Genomic DNA, 16616 nt, shown 5'->3' on the forward strand with positions numbered 1-16616 from the left:
ATACATACTAAACGGCCATCATGCCTGAAAGGCAAATTCTGTAGCCAACTCCTCTGGGCCCCCAACTAAGACAGTAAATTTGTTCCAACTCCTACATCAGGTACTGGGAATTCTCCTTCCTGTTAAATTGGGAAACTTGTAAAGGCACAGAAACATTTCTTACTCCAGCTTCAGTTTACTGACCACAGTATATCCAGTTTATCAGGAAGGAGGCAATCCTGCTTTACCCATTTACAACAGCATGAAATTATTATCAGTACCTTCAGCCTTTTAGCTTCTCCAGGTGGTTTCTCTGTGTATTGATTATTCCTTCCTCTGGCGTACCTTTTGACTGGCAATTTAAATTCCTTTGTCTCATGGCTCCTTTGTAGTGAAATGGAAGATTTTGGTTGCCATATGGTCTAAGAGAAGGGGAAAGGATTCTTGATTTCTGATAAGCTCCCCTAACAACTCCACTGCTGACAGCTGAGACGTGTCTCCCCCATCTCAGTATTCTGCATCTTCCCTTAAGTAACAACAGTAACCCATAGCTGAGGTTTTTAGCAACAGTCACAAACCCCAGGGAAAATATGACTACATAGTTACAATATATTAGCAAGGCATAAAAATGCAGTTTAAAAATTATCCAAAACACTTATACTATCCCAGTAAGCATATCTATAGCAGTTTCTACAGATGTCTGGTGTTGAATAAGATTCAAGATCATTCTGCTCTGGTTAGGGTGTTAATTGTCCATGCACACTTAGAAAATCCTAAATGCTTTGGTTAGATGGCAGCTGATGTCAGGGTCTAGGATCTCTAAGGTGCTCGCTCAAACCTTGGTCTCTTACTCCCATATAGGATTTAGCTCCTTCTGCTTGGCCTTCCAAGGGCAACTGAAAGAGAACTGCTAACGGTGCTGGTAACTGCTGTACTTTGAAAACAGGGAGATAGATATTCCTGGAATACAGGATGCAGCAAAAGGGATTTTAGATCCAAGGCCAAGTTCTTTTTTTAGGATATTTGCCTGCAGCTCCTGTTGAAGTCAACCAGAACTACTTATGTTCATCCAAGGGCAAAATTTGACATATAACATTTATTTCATGCTATACACAAATCTAAATAGGGTAAGTATGAAATGCATAACTGAAAACTGGCTATTAGGTTTGGATAAAGCCGAACTGAAAGGCAGCAGTTGTCCAAGTGAAGGAGCATAATTTAGTTTGCCATAGTCTGTGTGCAGTTCCATTAGCATCTTCTCCTTTTTCTGCTGAGATGACGGGGCTGACACAGCACAAGAGTATTAATACGTCTTTAAGCTGTCTGAATTCACAGGCAGGTTTCTGCCTAGAAATACTGAAGGACTAGTGGGCCAACAGTATAGAGAACAACTCATTACTTGCTCATTCCCCAGCCATTCCCCTGAGTCCTTTATTGTTAATTAGTTAACACCATGGTGGTCTCCCTTCTCTCGGTGTGAGCAGGAAGGAACTCAGTTATCAGAAACACGGGGTGAAGGAATTATGTCCACAGTGATATACAGTGACCTGCAGATGATTCTGAAAACACTTTAAGGCTGCTTTCAATATACTGAAAACATGGAAAATGTCTGAGTTTTTTTCTCATTGAAGGGCAGCTTGAACACTTTTCTTACTCTTGCTGGCACAGTAAAGTGTCAGCATGTTGCTGCTTTAATTTCTCCATGACAGAAAGAGATGGAGAGAGAATACAAAAAAAAAAAAAATCTCAGTCATAGTGTCCTAAACCAATTTAGTTAAAGCCACATCCTTTATTATGCAAGGACCAAGCAGCAATTGCCTTGTTTTTCTTATGTTCATTTTGTGAGAAATGTTAGTTGCTCTAGGGAATTATCTGCATGATTATCTAGGTGCAAGAACTGAAACAAAAATAAAAGCGGAGTATTTGGTTCCAAGTAAAGCAACCACCCTTTAGAATCTATCTGCAAAAGAAATAGAAGTAGTAAAGATTTCACTCCTCTGACATGTCAAAGTGCCTCTTGTTCAATCTGTTCATTTGGGGTGGAGGATGGGACAGAAAAAGAAAGCAGAAAATTTTAAAGAATCCTGCTAGAGGCTAAGAAGGTGTTCAAGTACATCTCTCACATGAGAGGCCAAGCCCAGAATCTGCATTACTTACATTGCTCTATTGTCTGCACATCCAGACAATGTCTAGACAATTCTATTGTAAATAGCAGTTTTTTCTGCACTGCTGTTAGGAAGAGGAGCCATCCAAGAATTACTTGAAGTCTTCAATGGAGACCTACGAACTGTGAATGTGTGAGATAAATGAAGCAGGAATTATTAGTGACAAGAAGCAACTAACCATGAGAAATCCCACACTCACTATCTGAAGGTCTATATTCTAATGTGGTTAAGACCCTTCCAGGCTAACCTAAATCAGACTTTGATGGGAAGGGAAGAAACGGCATCAGCCAGCAAACCTGTATGTTTGGGCCTAAAGTGCCTCATTTCTGCTGTCCAGACAGAACAGGACTAAAATGAAGGTGGACTCAAATGACTTGCACAGCTCAAAATCTGCAAAAACATATGCAGAACCTAGTCATAGAGGGAATGGCAGAAATTCCTTAGTATCAGCTCCTACTCTTTCAGATTCCCAGTTGCAAAATTATTCCAGTCACACCACCAAATACAGAAAATAAACATATTCAATAAGAAGCGATGATCTGCATTTTTTTAATTCCCACAGTCTACCTAAGGAGACAGGCAAACGGAAGAGCAAAGTATGAGTACAGCATAGCTGCCTAATTCAAGTGGCAACACATCACATATTTGCAGGGCTTCAGAACATTATTTTATCTGTTCCTACTGTAAAATTTCTAGCACACCAGAAATCCATTAGCAGTGATGTTCTGGCAAACCACTAAAGAGAAATACATCCTCTTATAGCAAAAAAGAAATTAAGACCAAAGAATTATTAGGGATAAGTATAGGCTAAAGATCAGTAAGGTCACCCAGAAAATGCATTGTAACATAAGATTTAATAATTCTTGCAAAAAGAGAAAGACAAAAGAAACCCTCTAACTTTGTACCAAAGCAAAGGCTGGACATACATAAATTAAAAGCTCCAGCCATCATTTTTCATTAACATTGAAAATGCATTTGTATTAATCTCTTAACTAGACTTGGCAGCTTCTTTACAGTATCATATGCAGCTTGATCTTGCTGTTTCTTTACAGCTTCACATTTTGTGATTTCCACTTACTGATGAGCAACTTACTGGAGTAAAGTACAATAAACCAAATTAATTCCTTGGCTAATTTCTAGGAAGTTTCCTCTGTAATCAAATTGGCCACTTGACATAGGCAGAAATGCACTGATAATCCAGCACCTTTGGATGGATCGTTGTCTCTAAAGTCACTTGGAGAACTCCTTTACTTCTTATAATTAAGTAAAAACAGAGGTGATGCTAAAACACATAATAAAAGGCTTTTTGTCTCTTCATTGATACTTAGAAATAGCTGTCGCTTAAGGAAGTGGAGGTACATCTGAATTTCCTTGCTTCTTTGCTCTGAAAACTTGTGTAACTCCATTACAGAAACATCATGTCAAGCTCACATTTTCTCCTTTTCTCTCAGCATAACTTTATTGACTCTTATCAAAATTTGACAAACCAGATGGAAAGTGTTATTCATTATAAGAGCAATAATAAGCAAAGAGACAATCATAATTTCACTGTCACCACCAAGGCTGTCTCTGTGAAAGGAAGGTTAAATGCGTGCCACAAAGAGTACCACATTTACAGTGAGAAAAGGCACAGTTTAGCTCTAACTGAACTGCTCTGCAGAGGGAAAATCTTTAAGAATTGCTTTTTTCAGCTGGCCAGCATAGGCAGAGCCAAAAGATACCAAAAATTGTCAATCTCCAAAAGGACAGGGTGATTTTCTTTTTCTTTTAAAATGATATATTAAGTACAATACATACTACAATGATTTAGAATCTCAGAACTGTCACTATGGTATACTTGATAATGTAACCAGAGGCTTAAAAGCTGTCATACCCTTTGGACATGAATGCTTTCATTTTGTTCTTCTGAAGCAAATCTCGCATGGTTCATACTTAGGCCAATCTTCAATATGCTGTCAGGAGGGGTTTTACTTTAGGGGATGAGTACATCCTGTGCATTTGTAACTCTTCCTGTACACTTATAACCATCCCAATAGATTCTTCAGGAAGAACAAGGAGATCGGATATGAGGTAAACAAGGGTAAATAAAAATAAATTTGATTATTAAAAAGCTGGATTTAAAGTGGTTTTATTTCTTTGGGGAAAGGAGGAATGAAAGACCAAGAACAACAATTTTTTTTAATTGACCTTTTACATCTCAAAAAGGGTAGAAGCCCGATTTAGACAAAACATCTCTTTGTAGGTCATCTTTAATAAAAGTACAAGATGATTCTTCTCCTTCATCTCACTGTGTATCACACCAAATGACAGCATTTTATTTCCTTTGGGATGGGAAAAATAAAGTAAATGGAACAGAATGAGGACACTTGATAAATACTCTCTAACATAGTTTTGTCATTTACTTTTTTAAAGAAGAAAACTATTATCATACAACCAATCCTACAGTTAATTGGTAAAAGGATATTTTCTGGCCTACATGAATTCATCTGTGTTTTATGTTAATGCAAACAGATTCTTACTTCTTGGTTAAAACACTTGAAACAGAAATGTGGTTTTTTTTTAAAAACAAAAGAGAGTTATTCTCAATAACGTACAATAAAACATGTCTCAATGATTTTGTTAGGGTTATCTGATGGTACATTTCATTAAACAACTTCTTAATATATTCACGCAATGTAAATCATTCCGTATTTCCATAAAACACAGATTTTAATGCCCTGTTTGATGAACAGTATAAATAAGGTATCTTTCATTGCTTGATTCATCTACTACTGTTTCATAACGGAACTTGGACAATGAAGAACTAAAACTAAATACGAAGCAATTAGGTATTTGAAGAATTTTAAAGACATATTGAGTTCTGTTCAAATCAGAAGATCATTTAAAAGGAAAACCTGATTGTCATCTAATTGAAAAAAAAAAAAACCCCACACCAACAGGAAATGAGGTGAGGCATTACAGAAGCATCACAGTAACACTGAATCACAGACTGCAAAGTTCAAAGACCTGAAAAGTATCAAAAAGATCCCAGCCATCTGAACTGGGTCAGACAGGATCAGGCTACAGCCAAAGCCAACCCTGACCTGCAGTACGTCAATAGGGTAAGGGTATCTTTGGGTTATATGCAAGAAGTGGAAGGTTTACCAGTAGGATACTTGTCTGTCAAAAATATTTCAACATGCCTGTCTACAATTCAGAAGGATCCTCCCTGGGGGACACCTCTGACAAAAGGCAATGAGCCCAACTTAGCCCAGGGTGCTGGGGGGTGCTGTGGTACCAGCAGGACAGGACACAAACCCCAGCAGGTAGGCAGCACCTCTGACTTTGGTCACAACACCCCTGACAAAAGGGAAAGTGGATCACGGGCAGGATCAGTAGTTTCCTACCAGATTTTAATTTGCTAATTGATGTTTCAGGATTTGGCAACTTGATTTCTGTACGTTTTGGAAGAGGAAAGAAGACTCCCCACAGAGTGGGGGTCATTACACTGGGTGCAATTATTATGCTGATAAGACCAGGAAGAGAATCAGAGCAACATGTGTGAAGCATTTCAAACAAAAGTGCAGAATTTGTTTTGTGTGTGGTTTTCCTCAAGGAAACAAACTCTCTCCACTAACTGACACACTGTCTCTAAATAGAGTTTTACCCATCAGCAGGCCCCAAACAAATGATAACTATTACATTAAAGGCTACACAGTGTACAGAAAGTCTGTTGAAAGAAGCCACTTTTCAGACACTGACTAAGGGAATGTGAGCACACCCGTCTTGAATCTTACTAGCAAAACTCATTTAAAAAATGCTACATACATCTCAAACAACCACAGAAACAAACGGCTGTAGGTTTCATAGGTAGCACCTTGTCTCTGCAAAGAAAGCAAACAAGTCCATTGCTTGGATGCAACAGTTTGTGTGCCCAGGCCTAACACTGTTATTTGTCAGGTAAGATGTTCCATATGTTAACAACATATTGTTTTAATACTGCCTGTTGATTCAGTCTCTGGACTGAAAAGATTTCTGATGTAGAACTACTATCCTGAGTAGAAGAGGGTTGAATATCCTATTCCTCATGTAAAGATCTTGTGTAATTTTGAAAGACTGTGAGTTTGTATGCTGATGGTTATTCAGACATCCACTAGGTCCTCCAGTTCCCCATGGAAAGCCTAATAATTTCTACTATTTTCATTCTCCATATCTTCATTCTAGCTTCATGCATTACTCAGCTCCTTGTCTGGAAAAGGGGATTCCAATTAATTTCACTGCTTAACTGAGGAAAGGATTTGAGCCCCAAGCTAAAAGGCCCGCAGCACTTCCTTTGTTTCTCCAAGTGCTATTTTTAATGCACGCATACAGAAGGTCATAATGCCGAAGGAGTTCTCAAGGATAAAGTAAAAAACAGGGCAGAGCAGCTGTACAACACAGGGAGAGCGTATGAGGGGAACTGTATCAGCAGTAAGGCTGCTGGCTCCTGGAGGAGATGCACTGTAAATGACAGCACAGAAAACACCTGCTCTTTACATTCCACTTCATGCATCTTCTTGTTTACTACCTTCTTCATATGTCTTACTCTGACTAGTATTTATATGTAACAATTCATAGGACAGTAGTAGTGTTGTAACCACAGTGGTCTGAGAATCTAAGTGACAGAAAGTAAAAGATAATAGCTTTCATTTGACCAACTTGTATGGTTGTTGCTTGCTTTTGTAAAAACAAATCCTGTTCTAGCTGTTAAACAATAACCAAATATAAAAATAGTTGGAAAGGTCAGCGGTTTGTTTTATGCTATTTACAGAAGTGGCAGCAACGTATATACGATCCAGACATTGAAGTAAAAACTCTGGTGCCCAAACAAATGTTAGCATATGAGGATATAATTCCATTCCAACAGTAAATCCAGAAACTGCACTTTGAGTAGCACAGTCACTTTGTAAAGGCTAAATCAAAAATACAATTATTTTTTCTTTTAAAGTCATTCTTGATGGATTGTTAAAGTTACTGCCACTTGGAGACACTAAGAACTTCAAAGATAAATTCATAGGCACTGAAACATGCTAAGCAATTTGATTCTTTCCATAGTTTAAGCCATTTTACTTTAAAGAGGATGCTAAATATAGCACATGATTGATCTGTACATATGAGACAACTCTGTATATGTCTGCATAAGATATATAGCTCTTAAGTGATTTGGTAATCTAAGGAATATCATCAAGAAAGAAAAACATTATAGTAATAGAATGATAATATCTCTCCAGAATAATTAATCATTTTCTTCCTACACACACACTCACAAACACACAGTAATAAATTTTCTATAATTATTTTTGTGTCAGAAAAATTCAGATCACGGAAAGGCAATTTACTCAGTACTGATAATCCCATATGTTTTAATTACTGTACTATAAACCAACAAATATTTGTTCCAGTGAAAGCAATTACCTAAAAGCAGTAAAATACTCTTTATCACACCCCTTGAGAGGAAAACAAAGGACTGAACTTTTCAGAAACCCTTTTTAATAGGCTAGGAAATTATCTGAAAAGGGTATGCACAGATTTTGTATACACATATGTTTTCAAATGCTATTTTTCCTAGAAATCACAAAGCATCGAGCTTCAAGTAGTGTTTCAGAAACATCAGGGGAATTCTCTCACAGGTGACTGAAACTACCTTACAGTGACACACTTGGAAATATTACACGAATGAAATAAATTACACATTTTTGTACTCATTTTAACCAGAATGCCAAGTAAGCACTTGCAAGTGCTTCACAGACATCACTTAAACTTTTCACATCCCCATCCAATCAAATTCAGTAGCAAACTTCTGTTGATTTCAACAGTCTTTGCCAGTAGCTGGTACTAAATCAACAAAAAAATTAATTGACAATGATAGAGGACTAATAATAACAGAAATATGTTAATCTAAAACTAAATTATAATATTAATAATAAAATGTCATGGAGTTATCAAAAGCAATTTGCCCTTTCCAAAAGAAGTCTTAAGTATAACAGAAGATTATACAATAAATTTAAAGGAACATAATAAACTTACTTATAACTAACATAGGTTTACGGAAAATTTTTCTTGTCAAAGTAACCTGATATTTTTCTTGTACAGGATTAAAAATTCAATAATAGTAATAGGGATGATGTAATAAGATTAAAAAGACAGAGTTTACCTTTACTAAACAGTCAGTTCTGAGTTTGGAAGAAGGAATTTTTTTTAAATAAATGAAAAATTAAAGAAAAAAAAACTTGGGAAAATCTTGGAAACTACATAAAGAAGTATCTCAACTAGAAATGGTTAAGTTGTGGTACATTTATATGTCACACTGACAAAAGGCAGTACCAAGTCTACAATTTAGTAAGTATACTGCTAAACTGAGGAGGCTGGTGAAAAGGCACAGAAGTTATTAAAGGACTTAAAAGAATTAGTTGGCAGAGATCTCCGTAGAACTGACATTTTTCATTAAAGATAAAAAAACCTACAAGCCATACAGACAAAATAGGTGTTAGCAAAGCATGCTAACACAGAGGTGCCTCCCAGAGAACAAAACCAACCTCTGAAATTAAGCAGCAATCAATATTAGAGAAACAGTGTTTATTAAGTCTGGTTTGCAATTATGACCATAGTAATTTTTCCATCACAGACTGGGAGCTGGAAAGAATAACTTTGCAAAATGGGGTTCTATTGGGTCAGCTGGGGTTCTGATGACAGAACACATGATAAGCATCACTTAAAAAATAATTTTGAAATAGTGCAGAACATAATTCAGTACCTCATTCAGGAGATCTGAACACAGTCTATATCATTCTACCTGTAAATCGGTACTAAATATTACAATTAAATTTTCAGAGCACTCTCATAGGGTACAAGAAGAAAGGCATTAAGTAAGAATCAATTACAAAAACGTGATTGTACCCAAGTGGGGCTCTTCGGCCTGCGTGCACAGGGCATGAGTAAGAAAAGTGAACGGGCCTTGAATTCCCTCGATCCGAATAAATTCCAGCTGCTAATGAGAACAATTGGGACTGTGTGCAGCCAAGGCATTCATTAAAATAACTAATAAGGGATTGAGTTGGACTTTCAGGAGGTCCAAAACTGCTTAAAGGAAGAGCTGCTCCTCCTTAGGCTTGATCTGACCATCACTTACCCCATCCAGTTATCCAAACAGTTACCGGGAGTCATTACATGAGTAATGGAGATAATAAAGCACAGAGTACTTTTGCAGCACGAACGGCAGACAGGTCCTCTCGCACCTGTCAGCACAACCCAGCGGGTCACATCACGTCACGTCGCATGCAGGTCCTCAACCGCACACCTGGCCCACGGGTGACCAGGAGCAGCGCAAAACTCACGGAGGCAACGCAGGAGAAAGACCAGCCAGACACTATAATAGTCAGGAACGGTGTAACTGCATTTTTTAAATGATGTCAGGAAGCTAATCCTTTTGAATTCCACACAGTCAAATGTTTATGATTTAGAGCAAATTTAGGAATATGTTTTTCATTTACAGCTTACATGACACATCGATATTAGTGTTGGAGACGATTTGCCAAGAGAAATTACAGGCAAGGTTTCAGCAGTTTGTCTCATGAAAAAGCTGGCACTTGTCTGTCAAGCTGCCTTTTATTTTGCTTCTGTTTTCAGGATTTCTTGATGAAGTTTATGATCTGATTCTGAACAGTTTACAAAACTCTAGTTAAAAGACATTCCTAATAAGCATTCCCCACAAGGCATGAGGAATGTCTGTATCCTTCTCAGCAGCAGCTGCAAAAACCACTCAGTGGCAAAATAAAATAATTAAGTCCTGGAGTGCCAGGAATCTTCCAGTATCACTAACCAGAAACGATTTCAATTAAGACTGAAATATACAAAATACCTATCAATATTTTCCAAAGAAGCTTCTGGTTTTGCCTACCTTTTGATAAACTAAGAGAAAAGGGCTTTCATTTTCCACATAAAAAATAGAGTGACTACAGAGTTTATAAAATTTTCTTATTTGAGATCTCCCAGTATTCTGAACGTCGTTGATCATCATAACCACTGATTTCTACACTGCTGGTATTCCTCTGGGACACAGTCATGCGCTCGATGGGAACAGATGTGTGGGCTTCCTAAAGAGGACAGGGTTTCTGGACATGTCTTTCAGGTGGTCAGATGATCCAGGGACCCTTCTGAAGGCCATGAGTCCCCTTGGCAGAGCAACTGGTGTGCACAGTGTACCTCATAAGTGACCACAACTCAGACTCGGGCTCTAGGAACACCCTCTGCTCTTCTGCATGACAGTAGACACCAGACCCCTTGTATGATGCAGCAAGGAAGAACCATGATTATCTTTCTTGCCCATCATAGTTGCTACAAAGGGAAAGTGGGGTGGTCACCCTGTGCCACTCCAGACAAGCACAAATACTGCAGTTTTTCTGTAACAAACTTGCAGTGTGCTCTTTCCCAGTCCAACCTTATGATCACAGTTTGCTATGGCCCATTCTACCATTATACCTCTTTTACTTTACAAGCAGGTGGGATATGCCCTGGCCCAGGTCTCCTCAGATAGATCCACACGGTCCACAAAACCAAAAGAGCCTCAAAGAGGCCTTTGGAAACATGCCCCATTTTCTGGTGAGCTCTGCTGTTTAATCGTGTAATCACAACACAACGTGAGAGTGTAAATGGTTGTGTGGCTACATGTAAGAAGAAATATTCTGCATGGAAAAAGAAACAGCCATTTGCTGAGCCACAGATGCCACCACAGTATTAAAAACTTCAAGGGGAAGGAAATTAAAAAAAACACAAATAAGCACACTTGACTGCTATGCAACTTGCACAGCTGTGGGCTGGTGGCCAGAGCTGGGCACTGGCTGAAGGAGGGGAGGTTGTGAGCAGCACCTGCTCGCGCAGGGCAGCAGCCGGGCCACAGCTTTGCTAATGCCAAAGGTGGCATTAATGAAAATGGCCACAGAAAAGAGCTCCCATTGGATACAGTTCTGAACACATCAGGACACTGAAGGAAGCGATTCATAAACACACCAATGCAGCTACTGTATCCCTAACCTTTGCCTAAGGGGCTGAACCTTTTAAAAATATAGCTGATTCGATCTGAAAGCTCCTTTGTAAATACTTCAGCCTTTTGAACTTGTTAAAAATAACCAAAAGAATACATAAATAAGAAACATTGTATCTTTAAAAAAAAAAAGCTTATTGTAGAGACACTGTGGCAACTCAGGGGGAAAAAAATACTACCACTGGAAAATATACATTGTAAGTATATTAGCTTTTTTTTTTTCTAATTACCATTCAAGGCAATATTTCTGTGTACCTCACATCTGCATTTAATGTGAAGACCACATTCAAAACTGGTTGAGATCCAAAATGAGCAAGAAGCAAGCAAGCAGATTTCAATGTTAAATTAAACTGCCACACGGAAATGCCAGCTAGAAAATTATTTTTCCTTGCTCTCACTTGCATCCAGAACTGGCAGAACATCCCACCCTGGGTCTCAGTTCTCCTCATGTCTGAAATGTCAGCATAACCTCTGTTTTTTAATTTCCCTGTCCACCTCCTGTATCTTCCCAGCTTGTTTCACTGCAGATGAGCCTCTGGGGACAGGCCACTGTTGTAAGAGGTGGCAGATGAAGGGACCAGGAAAGGAAAGTTGCTTCAGCTAACACCCAGATTCACTAGTAGCATCTCCCTTGGTGAAGAGATAAAACAGAGGGTATCAGGCAACAGAAGAGACACACACAGGAGACTATAAACATGTCTGCCAGCCTCAACTGTCAGTGTTCAAAAAGTTGTCAAGAAAAAGGCTGCAAGAAAAACAAGAAAGTTGTGTGGCATCTCAGACAAGGGCAGAAGCGACAATCATTCCTGGTGGAAAATGAAGAGAAAGAAACATGTCTTCTTCAGAGAAGTGACTAAGAACAGAGATGGAAAATATACAAACATAACTGGATACAAAATACGAAAGGGTACCTAACAGAGGGATGTATAACAAAGCACAGGCAAATGCAGCAGAGGAAACTGAGAAACTGATTGTCAGATAAAAAGATGGGTTTGAAGAAGACAGAAAATAATGTCTACAAAGAAAGCAGCCAATGATGAAAATCTCTTTGCAGACAGAAATTAGAGAGTAGGGGTGTATTTTAGTTTCTAATTTTTTAAAGCACCCTGTTTGCTACTATATTTTTTTTTTCTCCATAAATTGGGGAACCATAAAGAAGAATGAAAACTTTCACTGTGGATGTCCATCACTGGTATTGTAACTAAAGGTGACGCTGAGATATACGAGTCATACACATCAACCTTTAAATAGGCATACTGTAAGAAAAAAACTGACAAAGGCAGGGAGATTCCTTTCTGACAACCTATGTATTTTAAATGTTTTTTCCCCTCTCTGCCCCCCATACTTCCTTTAACATTCCTCAAATGTATATTATTCATAAAAGATAATTTTACCACAGAGGCCTGCTTCAGCATGCTTTTGATATTAGCAGAAGTTCAGTTATAAATAGTGAGCTGATACTTTTTCCAGTGAAAAACTAAAATCTTGAATCTTGCTCCTTTCAAGTATTCAACTACTTTTCAGTTACTTGCAGCTACTATGGGTCACATTTGCAACCCGCTCCTTAAAAAATTAGTGCTTTTCTCTCAGGACCCTCAGAAAATACTTATAGAATATACTATAGAGAGTAAGAATGGCAAGAGAAGAAAAATATAGAGAGCCTTATGAACAGAATGTATTTGTTCACAGGAATAGCAAGTAAGAATACATTTTAAATGTACTTGAGCCCTTTTTTTATTTGGTGATCTGTAAATGCTATTTCAGAAGAAGTTGAAATGTTGATTTAAATATCATGATAGAAGCCAAACATCTTAATTTCCTTGCAGCCTCCTTGTTTTTGCACAATTTGTGACAGGACTTTTATCACATTCTAGAGAGCATAGGTCCTTAGGAAAAGTTCATATTTAAGTTGGATTCTGACACTCATAGGAGTAATAAGAACACATTTTGACAGTGTAACCCATACAAATACTGGTGTAATATAATTAAAGACAACAAAACAATGACGTAAAAATAGGATCCAGCTCAAATCAAATTTTAAATCTATGTGTTTGTGTGTGTTTATGTGCATATATACATATGCACAAAAAGTCCACCTACAGAGAACTGTTGCCGTTCGTAATATCGCATCCTTAACTTGTATTTTCATATACCATTAGTAAATGAATTTATTTTTATTAAGATGACCTGAAATTCATACTGCCAGGTAAATCTTGACCTTTCAGAAACTGTGACTACACCATTAATCCACCCACCAAAACAAAAACAAGTTTCAGCAGCCTACTCTCAGTAAGGTACAAATATGTATACAAAACTATTTCCAACAAACACGTCAATGCCGTGTCCTGTAGAATTCTTTTAAAATGCATTTGTTATAAAATCATAGTTCTAAACCAGCCTCTTTTGCTCTCCTTCCAACAGTGTCTCTGCCATCTGTAACCAGCAGGATTCACATGTGGTTTTTAACTCATGTCACTGCATATGTAGAAATTGCCACTGTTTAAAATGTGTTTACAAGTGAAAAAAAATGAAATTTGAGTGGCTCCCACTGCCGCCTGAGTGGTTCATCTTTATAGCAGAAAAACATGTAGCAATTGAGCACAAGCTCTTACCCTGAACCAAGCAACATCATGTTCAATTAATAGGAGCTGAATTACTTAACAAAGCATTTCTATTTACTATATTATTTATTCTCTTTTCAATTCACAGAAGAAAAGCAAAAAACTATTTAAAAACAGCTGTGCAAAAAAGGCTACTTCAAAAACTCATTACCAGATTTCACTTTAAGTTGAACTATTGTTAAATCTTCCCTCATCAGCTGAAGTTCACAGTGTGCTACTACCTTATAATGTTCCCAAAAGACTGTCAACACATCCAGAGAAACTTCATTCCCAACTATCCATCTCATTCTTTTTTGAGGATTAAATGTAGTGCAATTGCTGTATCTCCAGTACTTCACATTCAGCTATTAAAATGCTAACAGCTACTAGTTTTCAGCAACTCCATCTTTTAATATCCAGAGAGGCTCTGCATGAGTAGAGTAATTTGCCTTTATGGTAAACTGAAAGACGGCAAATGAAATTATAACACTAAAATGTTAGTTACACTGCAATAGCTACTATGTAGTAACAATAAGAATATCAAAGCCTACAATGGTACTTGGGAAAATAACAAAAGAACTTAAAATATACTACTACAGATGAACTCACTACCTAGCAATAGCACTTGTGCTGTAATACAGCCTCTAAAATCTCCATTGAAAAATGACGTTTCATTGGCACTGGGTCTTGAACAAATATAAAGTGAGATCCAGCCATTACTTACTGGTTTAGCGTGACATCTAGGATGAAAGATGATCCAAAAGCATCAACCTGGAAGCTGGCTCGAGCAATGTGGGTAGACTGCAACATTGAAAAGACTGGAATTAGTATTCAGCCACAACAAAGACTATCATACAGCTTTCTGAATGCAGAAAGTAAACATATTTAGTAAGTAACAATATGTCATTAACCAAACAAAATTTCATTGAAACAGACAAAGCAGTCTATGATAATGAATAAAAGATACCTATTCTCTGAATCTGTGGGGCTTATTCAAGAATTCCCAAGAACACGACCTGTGACTGGGAGGTTCTGCCTTAGTAACCCTCATCTTAACCCATCCACTGGCTGTTCTCTTTGAACTTCCATCCTGGGCAAAACCCTGAGCAGAGGAAAGGGGAAGCCTTCCCCTCACCACTTTGTTCCTTGTTCCATAGTCTGACTCTGGATATAGGCTGGTGAAGAACAGCTGAGATGTTACTGGTTTGGTCAGATCAGGATACACTCACAAATCTCACTGACGTTACCTGAAATAAACTGTTCAGACAGACAGACTCTTATTTAAGTCCATGCAATGAGGTGATAGCAATGAGTAAAATCTAATTAGTTGCATTTTCTGTAAATCTCTGACACTCCACTCTGTAACCCATCTCTTCCAAAAGGCTCCCAAAACTTCAACCAAAAAAAAAATGGGTGCCAGAGTAACATCTCTTTCTCTTTGCCATATATCTTCCCTGAATTAATTGCTTTCATTCAGTCCTATAGAGAATAAATATGGAAATACTTTGTAACTCATTACGTGCCAGAAAAAGAACATTTATTCTAGCCATAGGGGAAGAAAGTATTCAGCTATCCCATGGAAAAGCAACAGTTGTTTCTAGACCTGAAAACTCCCAAGAAAGGGAACAGCCATGTCATTTAGCTAATTAATAAGAAAAGCTACTTTCAGACATTTTGGAGCAGTTTCAACTTTGTTCTTATTTTCTTTCCATTGAAATCTGCACATTAAGATTTGAAGCATGTAGACAGAGGAATCTAAGAAGAAACAACGAAGAACCACTTACAACTCTAAACTACACTATTCTAAATAAATCCAATACAGGACAGTACAGCTGTAACAAATGATTTATTGAAAACTCTGGGAAAATCAGGAGAGGATGGGATAATGTGAATCATCAAATTCACTCTCTCTAAAACTACTGGCAGGCTTTCAATAGGCATTAAATCCAGAAGAGATGAGAGCACCAGTTTCCCTGGAAAAGAACAGGATCAAAGAAACGGGAAGTTAAAGGAATCACAACTTGTTTGTTTATTGCTTTTCTGAGTTGCCCTTCAAATGGAATGGTTTCTCTCTTTTTTTGTCTATACATATAAGCATTACTACTAATAAATAAACCCTAACCATTAACAAATATTTACAAACAGTTGATTCCTTTAAAAAAAAAAAGTCAAGACAGCTTCTCTTATTAGAGGATGGTCAGGCTGAGAGCTCTCTGTAAAAATGCCCAGCTGTGCCACTGCAGTGACTGTGCACGCAAAATTGCGTGATGAGAAATTTCAGATATTTAAATTACTCTTTAGAGGGATCCAGTATTAACTGGAAAGCTTATTAGAAGACCCCTCAATAGATTCAGTTCAGAGTCAGATATCCTTTCAGCTATCACCATTACATATAACCTGCTCTGTAAAACAGGTCACAGGTCTTCACTAAGTGGTTCTTGTAATTCCTGGATGATTAAAGAGCATCTCTGTTGAACAAACATATAATCTTTGACCAACTAACTGAATATAACATGTATTTTGCCTTATCTGGGTAAATGATTTCCATGACAAATTACCATCAATATTAAAATCCTACTTTCTATCCAACAAAGCTTAGGGGAAAAAAAAAAAAAAAAAAGGCAGTAATTTCCTCACATCACCCATTTTGATCCCTTTTGAAATTAAGGGATTCAAGCTTGCCCCAAATAACCCATGACACAGCCAGCTGGTACCTGCAAAGCAACAGTGGACACCCACAGCATGTACAGACACCCGTAGCATGTATAGCCACCCACACCTAGGACCACCATTTAGCTGTTTCTGGCTTGCAGC

General features: G+C 37.8%; 1 protein-coding gene across 11 annotated transcripts in view; it reads right to left on the reverse strand.

Annotated features, from left to right (window-relative positions):
• The window catches only part of ADAM22 (ADAM metallopeptidase domain 22), a 128528-nt gene that overhangs the window by 96738 nt on the left and 15174 nt on the right, over positions 1-16616 (reverse strand). For all 11 annotated transcript variants that reach the window (XM_065831143.2, XM_071805161.1, XM_071805160.1 and 8 more), the window contains exon 3: positions 14527-14603. In XM_065831143.2, coding sequence (XP_065687215.1) covers positions 14527-14603 — 77 coding nt within the window. The remainder of the gene's footprint in view (positions 1-14526; positions 14604-16616) is intronic.

Source organism: Patagioenas fasciata, chromosome 2 (genome assembly GCF_037038585.1).
Source record: "Patagioenas fasciata isolate bPatFas1 chromosome 2, bPatFas1.hap1, whole genome shotgun sequence".
Lineage (NCBI taxonomy): Eukaryota > Metazoa > Chordata > Aves > Columbiformes > Columbidae > Patagioenas > Patagioenas fasciata.